Source organism: Pseudochaenichthys georgianus, chromosome 16 (genome assembly GCF_902827115.2).
Source record: "Pseudochaenichthys georgianus chromosome 16, fPseGeo1.2, whole genome shotgun sequence".
NCBI classification, from domain to species: domain Eukaryota; kingdom Metazoa; phylum Chordata; class Actinopteri; order Perciformes; family Channichthyidae; genus Pseudochaenichthys; species Pseudochaenichthys georgianus.
This window is the reverse complement of record NC_047518.2, coordinates 33,631,015-33,652,481: the sequence shown is the minus strand read 5'-3', so window position 1 is coordinate 33,652,481 and position 21,467 is coordinate 33,631,015. Positions and strand designations below refer to the sequence as shown.

General features: G+C 39.8%; 2 protein-coding genes across 2 annotated transcripts; both read right to left on the bottom strand.

The window, feature by feature from the left end:
* Positions 1-15: 15 nt before the first annotated feature.
* LOC117461279 (uncharacterized) lies at positions 16-11,754 on the bottom strand. The gene is made up of 11 exons (XM_034103097.2): positions 11,606-11,754; positions 9,977-10,185; positions 8,762-9,765; positions 7,896-8,042; positions 5,823-5,900; positions 4,472-4,576; positions 3,613-3,762; positions 3,087-3,242; positions 2,814-2,909; positions 2,117-2,308; positions 16-1,062 (listed from the first exon to the last, which is right to left on the bottom strand). Exons 1-11 carry the CDS (start codon positions 11,722-11,724, stop codon positions 964-966), a joined length of 2,355 nt encoding a protein of 784 aa, XP_033958988.1. The 5' UTR covers positions 11,725-11,754; the 3' UTR covers positions 16-963.
* Positions 11,755-13,375: 1,621 nt separating this feature from the next.
* On the bottom strand, positions 13,376-21,417 carry LOC117460552 (lysosomal thioesterase PPT2-like). Its single transcript, XM_034102049.2, has 9 exons — positions 21,369-21,417; positions 19,348-19,536; positions 18,122-18,275; positions 16,224-16,319; positions 15,612-15,719; positions 15,406-15,489; positions 15,231-15,315; positions 14,425-14,479; positions 13,376-14,252 (listed from the first exon to the last, which is right to left on the bottom strand). Exons 2-9 carry the CDS (start codon positions 19,498-19,500, stop codon positions 14,109-14,111), a joined length of 879 nt encoding a protein of 292 aa, XP_033957940.1. The 5' UTR covers positions 19,501-19,536; positions 21,369-21,417; the 3' UTR covers positions 13,376-14,108.
* Positions 21,418-21,467: the final 50 nt, after the last annotated feature.

Sequence of the window (21,467 nt, the reverse complement as noted above, 5' to 3'; positions counted from 1 at the left end):
AGATTAATGAAAAAAAAGCCTTACATTTATGAGCCTTATCCTAGACCTAGAGTCTTGTTTTTCTATAGCAACTAACACATAACAGAACATGAAGAAAATGTGAATACAGAATGTGGAACAACACTTCAGAAACCAGCAGCATCACCAAGCATGCATGAATAACAGCATCTGTAGACAAAGGTTATTTGGATCAGAGCTTTTAATTCTCTTGAGCTAAAAGACAGAAGATCATTCCAGTAATAAGTCCTAGACCAACAATATATTAACATAGGTAAATATTGAAGACAATTCTGAAATGTTCAAAAAGAAAAAGATTCAACGGCTTTAAAAGCTACAATTAAAGCAATTCAAAAATATTATTTTGGTCCCAAGTATTCCCCTCTTAGTTCTAACCTTGCACTGTAAACAAAAAAAAGTAGAGTTATGTACCATAATGGTGACAACACAAACACAATAAAGATTGCATAGAAAGGCTAATTCAGATTTAAAGCAATATTTTACCCACTCCTTTCCAAAAGGATAACATGAAAGTTCATCACATGACTCTCTTACATCTCAGTTACAATCAAACTGTTCAGAAATGTTTGCAACAGCAATCCCAAAGCGTGCAATTATAATGCCTTCCTGACCATTAGACCCATCTTACATTCAAAACTTAACCAAACACAGTAATCAGGTGTTTTTATAAAATCAAGTATTAAATATCCAGCAATGAAAAGCTTGACATGTCTCCTTACTGAAAACAACAGACTCTCTAAAGTCTGAAATGACTGATTCACTCCAGAGAGTCAGGCAGGTAGTGATAGAGGAAAGTTACCAAAACAAGGCAGGTTGGCGAACCTCAAAAACATAAAGAGCTTAATATAAATACATGTGATGTACACCACGATAAATATGCTGAAGAGGCAGAAAGGTGGTGCAGAAAGTGCAAAAGTATCTCGTCGGTACAGTAGTCGTTGGCTATCACAGTGTGTGTTTGATGCCGGTCAGAGGTTTGTTCTGCAGGTTCTGCTGCAGCTCTCTGAACAGATGGTCCCGCTCCTCAGCATCCACCAGGATTTGCTACATGGAAGAAAACGTAAAGGTCTCGGTCACAGTTGTTCATAATAAAGCTCAGATTATCACACATTTCACACAAGACAGGTTTTTGTGCAGGAGCTTTTTCTTTTCGAGTTGATTTAATGATAATAAGAAAATGTTTATCACAGACTAATACTTGAATTGTTGCACTTTACTCTTTTGTTGACCCACTTTTGTTTTTTTATTCCCTACATTACTATAGCATAACCTTCTCAATAATCAGGGCTGCACATAACAGGTGCGCCAAAAAAGAGCACCGGATCATTTGAAAAAGGCGCATTTGCGCATCAACATTGAGAGAGAGCGAGAGAAAAGAGAAGAGAGAGATAGAAAAGAGAGAGATATTTGCGAGTTGCATAAGAACTGATAAGATAGCAGGGTTTCCACACAGACTTTACTTGGGCGGGCCACCCAGGTATATTAACGGCCGCCAAAGTATAATTTGCGAGCTTTTTAGGTTTAACTGTTTTAATCCGTCCACGAGCACGGCGGCATTTGCGATCCCTCGCTCTACCCCTCGCGTGAAGGGTCTGCTTTATGCGCTCCGCACAGTAATAACCCTGCTGCGTGCTCACTAGCGCACCTCCCCCCGTTCATAAAGTCAAGAACCCCTCAAAAGGTCCGGTTTATTTCATTTTAAGGATCCGCACCAAGCAACATCTCCAGGTGCTCTTTTGAGAACCAGGGTAACAAAGTGATGTGCACCCCTGTCAATAAGCCTGGACAGAGGCTGCCGATAACATTCGTTTTCTAGCTTCTACCTTTTTATTGGTATGATTTTGCATGTATAAAAAGTCATCCGACCATAAAATTGAATATCTAACACCAAAATCCTGCCTGACGTTGGAATTGTTTAATGTTTTTATTGAAGGAATGTGTTTTTTTGTAAACAATTAATATAATTGATGATATTTTCTGAAGAATGTGCGTGTGGGACTTATTTGGTGAAGATTTGGCTCCGTGGATCTACAGTATATAAAACACTGGTTGTAGACTAACATGGAAGATCAATCAGCATCACACTCCTGCACCGCACCTCTATGAGTTTGTCTCTCTTCTCCAGACTGTCCCTCAGCTTCCTCTCCTCTCTCTCTCGGTCCTCTCTGCTGTTCTGCCACACTCTGTCCGCCTCCTTCTTCTCCTTCTCTTTCTCCCTCAGCGCCTGCCGGGTGTCTTTGAGTTGCTCTGACAGGGAGGACACCGTCTGACTGTGGCTCTGCTGCTGGTTCTGGTGAAGACAAAAACTAATAATTAGAGACCCTGAGATTTGATGTTTGCCGTGTTGTGTGTCGTCAAACAATGTCCACCCAACTTCCAAGAGCTCAATATGACTATTGTAGTGATTTCTATTTGACCAAAAACATTTTTTAAAGAATAAACACCAAATGTTTTCTTTTGAGACGCTGGTGTCTGATAATATTATAATTATTAATAATGTCCCACTTTTTGCTTGAGAAATGACTGAAACAATGAATGAATTACCCAAAATGTAAACATATAATTTTTGACAATTATTTATTGAATGACCAAATATGTTTTTATCATACCTTGCAATCATGGCCTTGAGTTAAAAACAAAAACAAATGAAATCCTATTTTGTGTAAATTCAAGTGTGAAAAAAAAGTGTAACAAGATGTGTTCTCTTTTTGGAAAAAGGTCAATATGTAGGACGCTTTTTTGTTTCCCCCCATTTATCATTGCTATATAATCCTTTCCTCATGCTAATGTCTCACCTGCACCATGGCCTGGTACTCCTGCAGGGCTGTGGTGAGTTGTTCAACCTCCTTGCACAAGGTGGCGCCATTTCCCTCTCTGTCCACTGCCAACCCCTGACCAATCACAGAGCAGGACAGGGGGAAATGTTGTGAGTAAACGTTTCCTTATTCAATATTACAGAGACAATGCAAGCTCTGCAACTTGGTCTTACTGTGGAAGATGTTAAATGCTTTGAAAAGTAAAGAAGCCAAGACGCTACCCCCAACAGAAATGACATTGTTGTTTATTACCTGTGTATCTTTGCGACAGCTCTCCAGCTCCTGGATGAGAGCGTCCTTCTCCTGCAGGACAGTAGCGAGGGCTCGATCCCTCTGTCTCCATACCTCCCTCTCTTTCTCCACCTCCATCAGCAGTCGCTCCTTCTCCCCCAGAGCCACTCGCAGGTCCTGCAGTGGGGACAAAATGAAGGTCTTTCTTAATAACACTTAAAGTACACGCAAGGTTAACAGCACAGGGGACAGAGTAAAATGTATACAGTACCTACTGGGGCTGGGTACTCTAAATAACACACTGTGTGTGGTCTTAACATCAATAAAGCCAATTCCATCCCTGGTTTCTGGTTTCTGGTGTGTGTGTGTGTGTGTGTGTGTGTGTGTGTGTGTGTGTGTGTGTGTGTGTGTGGTGTGTGTGTGAGTGTGTGTGTGTGTGTGTGTGTGTGTGTGTGTGTGTGTGTGTGTGTGTGTGTGTGTGTGTGTGTGTGTGTGTGTGTGTGTGTGTGTGTGTGTGTGTGTGTGTGTACACAGTACATGTTCCTACATTGATGATATCCTGGTTGCACTGCAGCACGGTGTTGAGCATGTCGAGGTCTTTCTCTCGGTCTCTTCCAGCCTTCCTGAGTGCCTCGATCTCTTTCTCCATGCTCTTCTCCTTCTCGGTCACTTCCAACCTCAAAGTCTGCAGGGCAGCCTACAGATCACAAAGCATCAAACATGACTTTGAGCATCTTACTTCCTGGTTAACACAAAGTGGTGCGGGAGGAGGTGTAGCATTTATGTTTTGACAAACTAACTCCTGCTTTACGTATAGTTAAGGTTAACTTCCAGACCAGGCTTTCTACAAGGTTACATTCAAGACTTTTAGAGACCTTTTTTAGAATTCAATCCAATACCCATTTTACCATCATACCAGCCAAAGACGAAAGTGTGATTAGAAGCCAGTTGCCAGCATATGGAAAAGAATATGTTGTCGTTTTCAGTGATTCCCAGCTGTATGTAACAATACTTTCAAATGATCTTAATCATTCAATTCATTCAACATCAATGCAAGTTTGACTTCAAGTTAAAATCTGCAATCAAAAACAATATGTTCATTTTGTGAGATTCAATGTAGAAATGGAGTTAACTTAAAATAAAAGTGAAACATCAGCCTTATTTTTTCCACAGAGCCTGAGGTAATAACTGACATGCTGCTACTTGACTGGTAACACTTCCTGCAGGCCTCAGGTAAAAGCACACGCAGGAACCACAAGATCTGCTCTGCTAATACAGAAGCCTCCAGGGACAGCAGCATTGAGTCTATCTGCTTTGCTTCATTAAGTGGGTCAAATGTCATCATAAGCAGACAGAAAAAAAACAAGTCAATAATGAGGATGGAAAAGGACAGTGTCAGCACTAACCTTGTCGGCAGATGTAGTTTCTTTCAGATTTTCAGCCAGCTTGTTGGCTAGCTCCGCACTTCCTCCCTCCTCCAGACACAGCCTTCTGATCAGACCCATACACTCCTGTAGCAGAGGACACATCTGCCTGCTTAGTGCCAAACACATTCATCTGACAGCACAGTTAGGGGGAAACTGTAATACAAAGGTTTCCCCCAAAAAATAAATGAATAACCCGAGCCAAGTGTTCACATACTGTAGAGGCCAGAGCAACGCTGATACACATGCAAACATCAGGGAGTGCAGTCATACATCTGCAGCTCCATTAGACAGACAAATGCATCACTTATCTACTCAACCAGTAACTCAAAATCTGTTCAAAATCACAAGACTAAATCCTCCTGAAAATGTTGGTGACATTTGTTTTGACATAAGGATTTAGGGGACCAGGTTTTATGTAACTCAATGTTCACTGCATATAAACAGCTGATGTATCACTGTATTATTCTAAGCTAGTTGCAAGCATGTTCGTAAAACACCTAAAAGCGTTTTGCCTATTTTAAAATAAATTGTTGGAAGGTGGTAATGTCCTTATTTGTTTTATTGGTAAAAGCACGTTGAGCAAGTTGATTTAACTTGCATATCTGTATGTATAAGTATGACTTTACTGGTTAGTTAATTTAAGCACAAAAACATGGGGCACAGCTAGCAAAGCTTCGTGCAGAGTAAACTGTGCCTTCCAGCTCAATAATTAACAGGCCATATTGAGTTTTTGCTGTGTTTAAACAGAGCCAGGCAGCTGTTTCCCCAGGTTTCTGATCTTTATGCTAAGCTAACAAGTTGCCGTCTGTGGCTTCACATTTACCAGACTATGAGTGTGGCCGTGATATTCTCATCTAAATCTCACCACGGAAACAGTAAGTACAGAGTTGTTTACATTACATGTTATCAGTGTGGCACAGAACAAAACCCAAGGTAAAAGTCCAAAAGGGACTTTGTTACACTGTCACTTATTTGTAATCTTTAATAGGCTGTATTCCATTAAAGCAACCTTTCAGATAAGTTAGTCTGTGGTGTTTCTTTTCACTATACGGCCGTTTAGTTATAACGTTCATCCAGAGTGATTTACAATAAAACCCCTGCTGTTAATCAGTAGCTAAAGATAAAAGCAGCAAACACACGTCAGTGTCACTGGCACTATGTACGAGCAGACAACGGGACTGCAGCTCTGGCACTGACACTTTAAGGGCGTAGGGGGACTACACAGACAAACAACATTCCTGTGAGCTTAGAGCCAAAGCTCGGGCAGCGGCAGAAGATCCCACGGCTGTGTGCATGACTGACTCCTGTCCCCCCTGATCACCTCACCCACCTGGATCAGACGCTCCCGGCTGTGCAGCGAGAGGCCGAGGCTCTGCAGCAGGGAGCTGCCATCCTTGTCATGGACCAACTGAAGGGAAGAGGACAACAATTAACAAAAAGTCAAATTCAAGTTTCAAGAATAGGGCTGGGGCCAGAATCTATGGCTTGGGTTTAGGTCTAGCAACTAACAATTATTCAAAACAACAGAATACGGTGACAAATGCCTTTCAAAATATCATCAAGTGCCTTGTTTTGTCCATCAAATGGCCCAAAACCCCTAATATTTTATATTTTCTTTAACGTAAGACTAGAAAGACAAAACTATAAACAACTGAACAGATTGTGTGTTGGTTCCCACTACAGCAAGGGTCTCCAGGAGCACATTTCGCCATGGCGACACACAAACAGACTCATGAGGCGTTGATGTTTTGGCTGGTGAAAAGCTATTTGTCTCTTGCTGCCTTTTGTTCTTGGACATGCAATGTTACATTTTCACCATCACTATTTATTGATTTAAAGATAACAGATGAATTTATAATGTAAATATGCATTGATACTTTTCTCCTTTACAAATACTCAATGCATGTTTGATAGGAATTCACAAATCCTTTTGCCGATTCAATTATGTGGTTCTTTCACATTATTTCCCTAAGATAAGCAGTGGCTGTTAGTGCACTTCAGTGCATACAACTGTACGTGAATGCCCTACAATGCAGACAACAGTGTAGTGCTGATACAGACTCCAGGTCAGTACTCTGTTCAGCCTATTGTTAGACTCAGCTGTCACATTCAGTTCAGTAGAACTAACCTGCCAATGAGGTTAATAGCTCAGCAGCAGGCTATAATTTACAACAAAGTTATCAGGTTATGTTTTTTTCTCTGGCTTTTACAGTCTTTAAATGTGATGGTAATATACTTTGATTCATAAATCCATTGACAGATTTGCTCTTACACTGAGCACTGTTCATGTTTAAACCTGCTGCCACTTCTACATATTTCTCATAAATTATTTTTTTTATATTCAACTCTGAGAATGAGGAACATTGTGTTCACATGAAAAGCAGAGATCAAGTCATGTGAACTCGAAGCAGCTAAGGCGCTTCTTAATGATATTCTCTAGGATAACACTACTAAGCCCTGGGCAAACTCTACCGGTCGGGGAGGATTCCTGCGAGAGGCTGTTCGAGTGTGTTTGTGTGTTTGTCTTTATCTCCACCGTTAAGTGAGGAAATGCTGACACACCCTTCAACAGACACAAACACACAGTACATCCACCCTCCATTCCTTTCATGCATTCGATTTGTGCTCAGTCAACATTCACACAGTGGGTTATGGAGCTGTTTGGACATGTGACGCAGGAGCTGCTGAGAATTGTTGCACTGTCACTCAACCTGTTTTTCTTGCGTCCAAAAACAGGTTAAAATAACAACCGTTTGCTTTAAAGGCTTTTTATATCACAATGTCCAAGACCTCTCAACCTATATGCATCTCAGTTTAAGATAATCATCGAGTTAAGAGATTCATTTGTTTTTCACCCATATTTCATATATTGATAAACTTTGAATTGTATGAGGGAGCAGTTCAAACTTTTGGGTAAAACTTTACGCTTTCTTGCCGAGTCAGATGATAATTGACACCACTGTCATAAGATTTAATTAAAAATGAAGATATAACTAGCAGCCCATTAGTTTAGATTAGCATGGCAATGACTGTAAATTATGATCATGTTTGATTTTTGTTTTATCCATGACAAAACAGTTTTTAAAGTGTCACACTTACACGATGGCTACTATGACCAGGAAAAAAGAGAATAGCACGTTTAAATTGGACACCTGATACTAATGTTATCCGATAGACTTAAAATAGTGTGCCTTTTATTAAGTAATTAATTACATGTGTGGGTACGTATATTTTGTTCTTTTTTAAACAGAGTCAGACTTGCTGTTTGCAGTCTTTAAGCTAAGCTAAGCTAACTGGTTGACAAGAGAGGGAATAAACACACGTTCCAAATTAACTACTGAAACGTCTCTAGACATATGCTCATCTCAAATAAGGACTGTGGGAGAACAAAGGGAATGCTCACAGGTGCCCAGTCCTCCGCCCCATTAACTTCAGTTGGTTTGCTCCTCCCATGTTTCAGCTCGGCCTCCAGGGTCCTGATGTGGGACAGCGCTTGGTCCAGCTGGCCTCGCAGGTGTTTGGCAGCGTGGTGAACCCTCCCAGAGGTGCTCTGGAATCACAAATGGTTTCATGGTAAACATGGGTCATGGTATTATCAAGTTAAAAAACAAGTGTTATTTGAGTCTTGTTGGGACTGCTGGACTGACCTCACTTGCTCCCGGATTGATCTATTGATACACACTGTGTCAATATTGAATGCAGGCACAGCATCTGGATAGAGTTCTTTATTATAAAAAAAAAGTTGCGGAGGATTTTAAAACCAATATTTGGGACTTATCTTTTGTCCCTACCGTTTGGAAAATCGGGTCATTTGGCAGTCACTTGCCAGTTGCGGTTTATATTTCAAAAAAGCCCAACTTACAGTAATCGCCACCTTGTGCTAACACGAGTAAAAAGCATAATATTGCCATTTCAAGTGTGTCATCATATGTGTGTTTGAGAGCAAGCAGGAAACGGTTCTAAACATTTGGCTTTTATTTAGATTTGAATAGCCTTTGTAAATGAAATGCATCAGTATACGGATCATTCTCAAAGATAACATTGGAAATGTTTTAATCATGGATGGAATAAATAAGAGACTTGATTATCTGCATCGTGTTCTAGATTTGGGACTTAAAAATGCACTTCACTTGGTTTATTTTTATAATATTTTCTATTAACATTTCGAAATATTTTGCCCCTCAAACTCAGTTTATAGGTGCACCCTTATTTTCAGACGGTGGTTATTGTACACTTTAAGTCTAAGGCATGCTAATGAAAAACACTCACCTTTCCATGAAGAGGCATGAACTCTTCCCTCAGCTCTGATAGGATATCCCCGTCCTCTGCATCCATGTCCTCCACTCCGTTCTCCACACTCCCAAAGATCAGCACCTTGTTCACTGAGGGTGACGCCATCTCTCCAGCTTTACCCGAGCACTTCCTGCCCAGAACGGGGATCTTACTCCCCGATGGAGAACTGACCGGCTTCCCCTCGATACTTCTCAGCTCTTTCAGCACAAAGTTAGTCGACTGAACTCCCGGTGAGTCAAATGGATCGTTGCAATCAAGAGAGTCCAGAGACTGAATGGACGCTGTGCGAGAAGACGCCTGTAAGGACAGAGTGGACACTGCCAGGGAAGAGGGGCTGGAGCTGCAGGTTGACATCCTCTGCCAGTGGAGGGGCATGCTCTGAGATTTGTCCCGTGACAACGCCAGCGGGGAGAAGGGTTGGAAAGGCAGACGGCGAGGAACCCCACAAACAGACTCATAATCCGAGTCGGACACCCGTAAAGAATCACAGCCTTCACACCCTTTGCCCTTTCTGCATCTTTTACCCGTTCTTATAAAATACGGGCATGTGTCCCACTTCTCGGACCAGCACTCGTACTCTGAGAGTGCCATATTCTCTTTGAGCATCTCCCTGTAGCCCTCCTTCTCCCCATCTCCGTCCTCCTCGCTGGTGCTGCCCTGGCTCTGGAGGTCCCGTGGGTTTCTCTGGTAGTAGCATTGGCGCACCCACTGTCTGATCTTGTCCCTCTCCTGCATCAGCTTCTGGAGCCTCTCGGACGAAAGCACCCTCACCCTGGATATCACTGTGTCGAATTTGAACACCCGCTCCAGGACGCACATGCATTTGCCACACACAAACTCCTCCTGCCCGTAGCCGCGTGGTACACACTGCCCCAGAATGTGGGTCAACACGGAGAGCAGATCCATCCCTTTGGACGGGGAGTTCAGGGATAACTGGGACTTGGAGAGAGACATGGAGGAACCCAGAGATAACATGCTGCCTGTGAAGAGAAAAATTAAGTTTTTCTACAGTTTAAGGCAACATTTTATTTCCACTATTGAGGAGAACATTTATTATTTGTGTACATTGTATTACTTTCCCAAGTTGTCACTAGCTAGATGACATCTGCATTTGCATTTGAATTGATAATGCTATAACGAGTGACATTTATGCATGGTAGTTTGCTTTATTTCCTTATTCTCCAGACTCACCCCAGGGGCTGCTCTGCGAGGACCGGGACAGACTGCCTCCCCTCAGAGACTCTGTGGGGGTCTGAGGCGGGCCAACCTTCTTATTCAATCCCCCAAACAGCCACCGCCTTTGGTTTCCCTTGAGAGCTCCGCCACACATTCGGCAAAATTCATGTTTACCTCTGGAGGACATCGTGGACACTGTTGTCCCGATAGATGTTGGAAATTCTCTGTAAATCAAAGCAGAAAAAAAACCGGGATGCATTCAAAAGAAGTGATTCCTAACCTGAATCATGAGCACCTCACAGAGCCATCTGCTTAGCTGTACACTATACAGTTTTATCCACAATGAGATTAGAAGAATACTGCATATGTAACCTCTTTAGGACTCCTAAATTACTCAAATTAAACAATCAGTAAAGGCAAAAAACACTTTTTAGAAACCAGAGGAAAAGTTTTCATTCTTTAAATTACACAAATTATTTGTGATACCAAAGCAATTTCTCAGCATGACCTGTTGTTTATTGTTTTCAATTATGTTCATTATATCAGAGGAAACCAGAAAAGGGGTGAGTATGTTATTACAAAGTCAGAAAGAAGACCCACAGACTGATCTTGTGACCTCTTAGGAGATTATAGGAGAGAAAGATTATTTTCTTATTTTTCCTAATGTTAGCCTAACAGCTGGCAATGACTTTTATGGAAATTATTCATTTTCCAGCTCTGTTTCCATAGAAACCGGTCATATAAAGTTTGATAGAGCCATATAATCCACCCTGTTTGAGATATTGTGTCTGCCTTTTGCTTTTGATTTTGATTGAGTTGTATCTCTTCCCTGTCTGGGGTTTTGTTCACTTTATTGCAGCTCATCTGCTGGTGTTTACTGTAGCTGCCCACAGGGCGGGACACGTCGACCTTGAGCCACGCTGACAGTAAATCCAGTCGATGAATGGAACTCTCTCTTCAACAGTCAGTCTCTCCATGAACCTTTCCCCCGCTCACAAGTCAGAAACTAGACTTCCATGAATCATTTTAAACCCAGAAAACATACAGACTATCATTTTAGAACCATTTAATTAGGACTAAATAAAACAATTATGTGGCGTGAACTTAACATGATTATGTGTTAGAATGGGAAAACCGTAAACACCACCCCCATATGATGTTAATATGCGTTTTCTTAAGGACACCGTGAACTTAACCCATAAATGGGATACATATAGCCACCATACTCGACCTTTGACTGCCTAAATACAACAGCACGAGACATGTTCCCAGGGGAAAACGTTTCATCATCCAGTGGAAAACAGTTCAACTATCATATATCTGATTCTATTTTAAGAGACTGAAGTGCAGCGGTTCAATGCGAAAGTAACGCCACGGTGTGAAAGCGGAGCAGTGAGTGTTTCCTGAATATAATAATCATTGGACGCCGTTGAGTTATCTTTTTACGGCACAAACAAACATTTAGCCAGACACAATAAGTATGTTTGAAAATCGTACGTTAGCTTTCACCCCTGGACCCGGGTTTTTCACGCGCTGAGAGAAGTTTAAAGTCCGATACGCGAGGAAGAAATGTTCATGTTTGCCTCAAAACGATGCCAAGTCACACACAAAAAACACATGTGAGAGTTAAGTAAAGTTTCTTACATACAAATCTCTGCTGGAGCTGGTCTGAGGCGCGTCGCTATACAGTCTATGGTCGCAGCACACCGGAGCGGCAACAGAAGAGAGGCGGTGGGTGTCACCTTGCCGACGTCACAGCTCATACCTGTTTGGGGAGGTGTGCAAACAGGAGGGGAGAGTGGAGCCATGTTGTCCCTCCTCCAGTGGTGTAGATTTACTGAAGTACTGTAGGCTACTTACTTGCAATTGTGAGGGACTTGTACTTTACTTAAGTATGTCAATGTGTTGATACTTTGTACTTATACCCCCACTACAATACAAAGGTAAATGTGTGTACTTTTTACTCCACTAGCCTACATGTATTTAGTACCATAAGGTACCTTAATGATGTGAAATGTACTTAAATAACAGTTTAATTTCACTAAAGTGTAAAATACACAAGCTACTCTGTGCAAAGTACTTAGCTGCACCTTAAAGGTGGGGTAGGTAATTTTCATAGACTGTAATTGTGGAGGAACCAGCTCGAGTGCGCTAGAATTTGAAAATACACAACCGGAAAAAATATGCCACTAGAGCCCCCCCTCCAACACACACAAGAACGCGCACCTGACCAATGAGAGCACGAGATTGTATATGTAATGTATAGAGCATTCCATGCAATATAACAAAGTGTTTCTGAAATAAATTACATACCCCACCTTTAACTAGCTTTGATAACACTAATACATCATACAAAAAGATGTAATTTATAATTTTCTGAAATTGGCCAATCTGCATAATGAGTACTTTTATTGTTGGTACTTTAAGTATAGGTTGATGTTAATACGTTTCTACTTTTACTTGAGTTATATTTTTGATTGCAGGACTTTTACTTCACTCTGGTACTTGTACTGGTAGGCCTACTCTGAGTCCTGTGCCAAACAATTATATAAAAACATATACGATCAATAAAGGTCCTCCTTCTTCTTCTTCTTCTTCTTCTTCTTCTTCTTCTTCTTCTTCTTCTTCTTCTTCTTCTTCTTCTTCTTCTTCTTCTTCTTCTTCTTCTTCTTCTTCTTCTTCTTCTTCTTCTTCTTCTTCTTCTTGAAGTACAACAACTAACACTTTAACTATTTCAGAACAACATATACTAATCCTAGATTTGTATTGTAATCTATATATATGTGTGTAAGCTTTACCTTTTTTTTATTAGCCCAACACACAATCCATAACTCAACCCCATGAATCAGTTCATTAATTACAATCAATGCGTTTGATCACAGCCCAATCATGTGTGAAGGGCTAAAGAGTCAACATGTAACCTATACTCTGCAGTCAGAGGCCAATTGAGTATGTAGCCTAAAATGTGCTTGATAACATAACTTTCAATAAAACAGGATAATTAAAGATCAATCTTAAAGGGTTTAAATTAAACCAGGGACAGAATATTCGTTTTTATGGTGACTATCTCTTCACTTTTATTGTGCAAATGGATTTTGAGGCTGTTCTTAATGGTACTGTAAAATTATTTGTATCTAAAGGCCTTTTTTATTATTGTAGTTTAGCATCCTCACAAAAGACTGCTGTCCAAAGTAATAACAAAACACACATTATAAAAGAGATGAATAAGCCACTCTGACAATGTCATAAATGGATAAAAATGTAATAGTTTGATAAGACAATAATGTACTGGATTCTCCTGTAGATGTGGGAGCCGTCTCCAGCGCAAATGACGCCTGGAACACAATACAATGTAAAGTTATATAGCTTGGGCAGAAGTCTGAAAAAACAAACATACAAATAATACTTAAGAGATTGGTGTTCCAACAATACTTTATTTAATACAGATACAACATTTCAGATCTTCTTAAAGTATCAGTTAACACTAAGTCACATAAGACAGAAATATATCACTAAGCTGCACTCTGTGGGTTGAGACTCGATATTATTCCTCAAAGTTTAACCCCGAAGAGTTGAGGTCAAATGAGTGTTCACAGCTGTGTGAATTCACTCTTTACCAGAAACTTCCACCAGAGGTCAGAGATTGATCGCTCATGGCTCATGAATTTCCACGATGCATGGCCTGCTTCAGACGGACTTTTACCTGCATGAAAGACCATCTGAGCATGATTAAAACAAATTGAATTTCAATGTATCCTTTTGGTTTAAGTTTTAATGGAAAACCTAATAAAAAAGGTTCATTAGACAAATGTACCATGGACTATTTCTAGGAGAAAAAGTCCTCAGAATTTGGTATATTTAATCGAAAAATGTACCTGGTAAAGAAGTGAACTATAACTGCAATCTTAATATTTAAACATTGATTAATTGACCTCATTATTAAAATGCATTATTGGAACCTACAACATTAAAATATAGAACCATTGTCTCTTTTCCCACAGCCATAAAGGAAATAAGAATGGAAGCTTTAAAAAAATTGTATTTTGGTTTAGTCTTTTATGAAAATCATATACATGAAATACAGTTTAGATGATATACTCTATTATAGTTAAATTAATAGCTTGCATTAACATCTCTCACTCTGTTTTCAAGTGAGCCACTTCTCTATGCAGCTGCTGAACACGGTGTAGTTTGAGTGCCACTGAACGTGTTTCACTCCAGAGTGAAGGCACATCGACACGTCGCCACGAGCGTTTAGCGTCTTCAACCCAAATGTATCGTTTCTGTAAAACTTTCAAAAGGAGAGGGGAAGAGAGAGGAAGAGAGGGGAGGGTTATTACGAAAAAGGAAGAGAGAGATCTCTACAATAATGCAGAGGGCCCAGAGGGTAAAAATGAAGTGGTGCTTTCAGTCAAGAAGTGATACAATGGTGTATACTATGCATACATCACTTTGTAACTTACCTCCTGGTTCCCCATTTCTACAATGGTTTCGTTGCTGTCATAGAATCCGAAGTGGCTGTGTGGGTAAAAAAAGGAAACAGTCAGTCCAGGTGAAGACTTCTTGAAACCGATGCTGCAGTTTTGACCAGAAACTGTTCACCCAACACACATTTTGAAGACTCTGTTAGAAACCATTTCCTTGTTTGGCACCTCAATATGTTTCTAAGCAAAGGGTGTTTCTACCACAGGAGATTTGGGGGGAATTGTGGCACTCACATGCACACGTTTTCAAAAATAAAAATGTATTATTTTTAAAGCTAGCATTCCCCTAAAAAATTGGCATCATAAAATAATTAAAGGACAATTGCAACATCAGGTCTCCATTAAAAAAACAACGTTCATATTGGCATGCATGTGCGTATTAAAGTTGTAATTGTTATAAAGACTTTAATGCCATAAAAAACATTTTTTTTAATTTGCAAAATGCAGGAAAAAGCAAACATAATTAATGGTTGGGGTTTTTTCAGATATCATGAGAATTGTGGAAGTGATAGTTTATTCAGTTAGCCTTTTTTATTTTATTGTTTTTGTTCATGTTTTCTTCCTGTGTTTTGCTGATTTTTTTTTATTAATGTAAACAACCCAATAACCATCTTTTAGTATGTTTGTATTTTAGCATGTCGTCATTGTTAGAGAAAATATATACCAGGACATTATGTTAAGAATGCTAATATATTCAACTAAACTAAATAATTATTTGTATTTTTCCCAAACATTTAAAAATTAAGGAGAATAAACTGAAGAACAAATTGTAAATTTGATGAAACCTTGACTGCCATGGTGTGATGACGCCATCGTCTGGTCCTCCAATCAGCACAAGATTCTTGATGCGCAGGAAGTTTTCCCTCCATGCTGAGAAGGTCAAATGTAGAAATACATGTCTGTACATGTTTACTGCACATGCAAAAGTATACAGCTCATTTAATTAATTCATTTCACTACCTTTCATTTTGCCGTGAGGTCTGTCCCCGTTGAGCAACGCCAGAAAGCTGTTGCTCTGCAGGTAGCGGGACCTATGGTGAGGGTCTGTGGAGAAATCATTCATAGATATATGTATTGTCCTTTCAACAGGGAATATAATACTAGTAGGTGCTGGTTCTCCTCGGTTAAAGCTTAAATTGTTCTGCTTTTCAAATCATCATGCTCACCGTTCCAGTAGTCGCAGATAGACACTTTCTGTCCCACTCTGTTGTAGCAAATACGAAACACAGTCTTCTTCACGAAGTCAGGTAATACCCGCTTCAGGTATTCTGTGTCTGTGGAGTAAAGAAGTGTTTGGAAATTAAGAACAGGGGTTTCTGAGACTTTGGGCCTCCCTTTAGACAGAGCTTGGAAAAAGGTGCTCCCTGACCCCTTTACTGTCTTAGTTTCACTCAATAAATGCATGTCCATTGGATCAAAATCATAATTTGAACTATAACTGTCAACAATTGAGCCAAAATAGCCTAATATTGTTGTTAAATATAACATACGATTACATAGAAAAGGTCTATCCTCAGGCAGTTTGTTTCTGTTTTGGCAAAGTAGAAATCACCCAAACTGTAAATGAACCGTCTCTTTAACAAATAACTGGTGGCATAGTGTTTTCCATTCACTGAGAATCTGCTCCTCCCACTTTGAAAACCTCTGCTTCAGGATCTAAGACCAACCATTACTGTTACAAGTTCTTGTGAATTAACTGATAGTCCTAAAATGTCATTATTACCTTGAGGACAAGGGTTATACAGACAGGATTAAAACTCAAAATGAAGCTCCCTTACTTCCATACTGCCCGGCCTGTGGGGACGACAGTGAAATGAAGGTGTGCACTTTGTGATCTGGAGCCATGGAGAGAAGTGCTCGACAAATTAAACCACCTTTAAAAGAAAAGGAGAGGACACGACATCAAGCCAATGCTGACAAACCAGTTTAGAGTATAAGATGTGATGCAGTTATTCTTTTAATTTCTCTAAAATGCATCTCATAAGGGTTGGAACGTTATGACTCTGATTTCATCAGGTTCTAGCAAAACTGGATATTTTCTACTATCCTTAATGGCTAGAGGTTGTGAGGCTGTACATAGAAGAAATGTATATTAATGTAGGCCTAAAACTATATAATATGTTATCCATCCATCTTACTATCTCCTCCATTAGGGCTTTTGGATCACAGCAGACCATTTAAGTATGAAACCTGCTCTTTGAGGAGAAAACATACTGAAAATGTAAGAGTTTGCTTCTTTTTACATTTGACATAGCATTGTTTTTGAACTAATGCTAACCAAAGCATGCTAACACTTTAAAATGAGAACAATGTTGACCATGTTCACTATCGTAGTATCCCGAGTATCTCCGGATCCTGGATCAAGACCATCCAGTCGATCACAGCCCAACAGAGTCACATTGTTTTCAACATAAACAAGTATATAATACCTTGTGGTTTTATTGTGTGTTTTATGTAATTTAATCATTTTAACCTAAATGTTTTCACATCAAGCATGCAAACATTCGCTAACTAGTAATAAACACGAACAAAGCTGATGCTGAGGGGAATGATAGTAGTTTTTGCAAGGTATTGGTTTATATATCATTGGAAACTCATATACATAATGATTGACAGTTTGTTTCTTGTTAAGACATTTAACTAAAACCTATTGGTGGCATTAGAGGAAAGTCAAAGAATTTTAAAAGTCATCATCGGAATAAAATAGATTGTTTGCCTATATGTTTGAGATATTTTGCAGGGTACGTTAAAACTTTGAACAAGCGGACCAACGTCTATAGTTCTCTACTAAACGTAATGACATCGGTCCATAATAGTTGGTTAAAGGTTTTCTTAAAAGCTAAACCATGTAGAAAAAGGTGCTTATTTCGGTATGCCCGAAATAAGGAAGTAAGAGTTGACATGATATTGTTCCTCAACTTCATGTGTGTTTGTGCAGGTCAGGTTTCTTTTGAACATATGGCTTAAATATTGCATTGCACTGCACAGCTGTGTGTCTGTGTGGTTTAGTCTTCGTTCATGAACGTTTGCCCACATATGTATACTGTTCTGCTGTATGCGTATGTGTGTGTGTGTGTGTGTGTGTGTGTGTGTGTGTGTGTGTGTGTGTGTGTGTGTGTGTGTGTGTGTGTGTGTGTGTGTGTGTGTGTGTGTGTGTGTGTGTGTGTGTGTGTGTGTGTGTGTGTGTGTGTGTGTGTGTGTGTGTGTGTGTGTGTGTGTGTGTGTGTGAGAAAGGCAAATCAGATCATCAAGGTCATGCAATGAACAATCTTCTAGCTGCATTGTTTTTTGCAACTTTGTTAACTTAATATTCTTACAAATACTCATGATGGATATTTGGTTGAATTGACACTGTTCTCCTTTGCTCTGTGAGATTGTCCTTGCACAGATTATAACACCCAAAGTTGTTCCACATTATCTTGGTCTCTCTCAGACTGACTGATGACTCTCTTTACACTGAAGCAGTCCAATACTAAAGTCAAGACCCCAAATCCTGCTGATGTACATTTGTCTTAAAATAAACCTAGTTAAGATACAAAATAAACAGCTTTGAAACACATTGCTAGTTCTTAGCGTAGCATTACAGATGAAAAGTAGACTTTTGTCAGATGTAGATGCTTAGAGACATTTTTCTATATGGCTAAATAGTGTATGTTGTTTGATGCAGTGTTAGGACCTTGTGAGAAGCACAGAAGATGGACGCCATCAGGAGCCTTTTGCACGATGTCGTCGAAGGCTTTACTGAAACCTTGCACCTGCACCCACATGGGCTCCAGACTGGACAGGTTGTCATACAAGTCAATCACCTTCACCTCAGTGCCTGGATGCACCTAGGAATACAATCATTCAAAGGAAGTTACAAAACCCTGGTGAACACAGAACAAATCAACAGTCAGCAAACTACCAGTCTGATTTCTGTTTATGTTATTATTCGATTCAGTCAGGTGGGTGTCATGTCCGGCAGTAGGTGCGTGGACTGGGAGCTGTAGGGTCGCCGGTTCAAGTCCCCGACCAGACCTAAAAAATATGGAGTGTTGACTGCTACATGGAGAGGTCCCATTTCACCTCCTGCCCTGTCGTGGTGCCCTTGAGCAAGGCACCGGACACCCCCCTTCCCCCCTCACTCCCATTGCTCCCCGGGCGCTGTACAATAGCTGCCCACTGCTCCTAGTACTAGGATGGGTTAAATGCAGAGAACACATTTCACTGTGTGTGCTGTGTGCTCTGCATGTGTGAACATTAAAAGAGGGTTTCATCCCTCCCAATTCTATTCTAATTCTTCTAAAACAAAACTGATCTGGAGAAATAAGATATGACAGAGAGCCAGAAATCCTAACATTAAAACTGCTTGCTGATTTTCACTCTTCTTGAAATCTGACTGCCTTTAGAATAATCTGCATCGCTATACTATATTAAGCCTGCAATAAGTTTAATAAATTATTTTGGGTCGAATTGGATGTTTGACCGGTCCATTCAAATAATTCAACTGAGTGGTGCCTCACTGATGGAACAAATATCATGTTTTATAAATAGTTTTGTTAAATAAATGGTATACTTTGAAGATGTACTTGAGGTTATTTGATGATTAATAGTGAATTTAGTCATCAATTTATGCAGATTCAGACTTTTGATACACAAAATAACCATCTCATAAATGATGATGTATTATTTTGTTAATTACAAAGTAGTTAAAAGCACTTTTACAAGCTGCAAATGCTTACAAGGTAATGCCTCACTATTTGAATACATTAATATAACCTTTACTTATAAACATTTCCTAGGGTATTCGTTTCTATGTTCTGCTCTTTTGTTTTGTTTTTTGAAGGTCTGAGTTTTTTCTGTCTTTCAGAAGTCTGTCCCTAAATTAAACACTTTTCACATATTTAGCTTTTGGAAACCTACCTTGTTTATGTAACGAAACATCGTTTTGAACTCTTTCGGCCCATCGAACAGGCCATGCACTATGATGACAGGCTTGTACCCGTTGATGCAGACTCCTGTCAGCAGCAGCAGAAGAGGCACCGGGGAATCTCGGATCATCTGCGGGGTCTTCATCTCTCCTTCAGGCCACTGACGAGCCCTCTGTCCGGGCTGAGGATCGAGTGAGGGGCCGCAGGAGGAGATTATGTCTTTAAACGTCCTGATGAGGAACTTTACATATCTTTCAACTTTTGATTTTAGACTTGGAGAGCATCAGCGCACTTCCTCATAATCATAATCATGTCGTTTTTTCCGAAGGTGGTCACATCCCTTTTAGGTCTCTCAGTTACGTAGTGCTGAGGACTCACCCATCTTTTAAACCGACTTTAAGCAGTATTATAGCGTGACGTTTGGTCATTAAAACATAATATGATTATACTTCTAATATTATACTTCTAATATAGCCTACTTCTAATTAAAGTGGTGTAGGCATTAACGTTAATGCATCAATAACTGCAATGCCATAATATATCATTCTGAAATTGTTCATTTTTGCATACTGACTTATTTTGCTTCAGGTATTTTAGTATTTTAAGACTTTTGTTCTTCAAGTTTGAATGCAATAATTCTTCAGTAGACTGTTGTACATTTTCTTTATAATTTATCATTAATTGGATTGCAAATCGTAGGCCTATATTGAGTGGCCCACAACCTTTACAGTTATAATGTAGGGGTGCCCAACCAGTCGATCGCGAGATGTGTCTAAAAATAGAACAACAATATTCTGTTTTATCTTTAATATCCAAAAAAAAATCTTCCTGTGCCAAAATAATGCACTTGATTGGCGTGACCCCATGTATCGGGGCGTGGCTGGTGGGCAGTGGGCACTAGTTTGCTGACGTTGTCCGTGACAACAGGAGTGACAGTCCGCACACAAGACCACAATAAATGACAGAAGCAAAAGAGTCCAAAATATATCATTTTCACTCCGAGTGGGAGGATGATTATTTTTTTAATCTATTCCAATTCAAAGTCCATCTGTCTCATCTGCAATGCGAGCGTGGCTTTATCGAAGAAGGGTAATTTAGGAGCGGCATTTCAAAACAGTGCACAAACGCTACGAGACGGAATTCCCTCCTAATTCTGCCCTACGCTCCCAAAAGGGTGAGGGGCCTGAAAGGACAGCTACATGCACAGCAGTCCATTTTCACCAGGCCCAACAACAAGAGCAAGGCTGCTACCAGAGCATCTTATCGTGTCAGTCACGTTCTTGCGAAACACATGAAGTCTTTCAAAGACGGCGAAGTTGTGAAAGAAGCATTCCTGGAGGCTGCGCCGACGCGCTTTTGGGGGACAGTAAAAAACAGTAGCATTTCAACAGGTTTTTGATATAATAAAAACTCAAGTTAGATACCGTTATTAATCACCTGTACGTTTTAGTTTGTTTGAACTTATTCATTATAATTATTGTACAAATGGTATACGAATGCAAACTTTAAGATCTGTTCTGTTTAAATTGATTATAGTCTATTATCAATTCAGGTTAAGAAACTAGTGTTCCTTGCATCCTATTTTAAAGGCATTTATTTGTATACTCTACTAAAATGCAAAAAAAAGAAAAGGGTTTGATTCTATTAATTTTGTCTTTTTTATTGCACTTTGGCAGCAGATTCATAGCTTCAGATCTGAGTTGTCTTATTAGTAAGCCTAATTTATACTTTTGTAGCAACACTATTTTTATATAATGGCAAAGAAAGGGTTCAGTGTCTTTTCTTTTTTCCCTGTGTCATATCACTGTTCAATGTTTCTTGAAAACATTATCCACTGAAGTATGTGACGTGTGAATAAACGCCATGCTCTGTATCAACAACACCGTTGTATAACTTCAGTTAAATACTTGTATGTGTGTAGATTAGAAAGAGGTACGATAAATGATCTGCAGTATTTTAGGAAGTATTAATCATTCAAAGGTCAGTTTTATACAAGTAGAAGTGTGTATTTACCTGTAAAAGTAGCTCTCGGTTCAAAAAAGGTTGGGCACCCCTGTAGTCTGACTATACATTTGTAAAACCAATAGACTGATTAAAGTTAACACCGTGTTG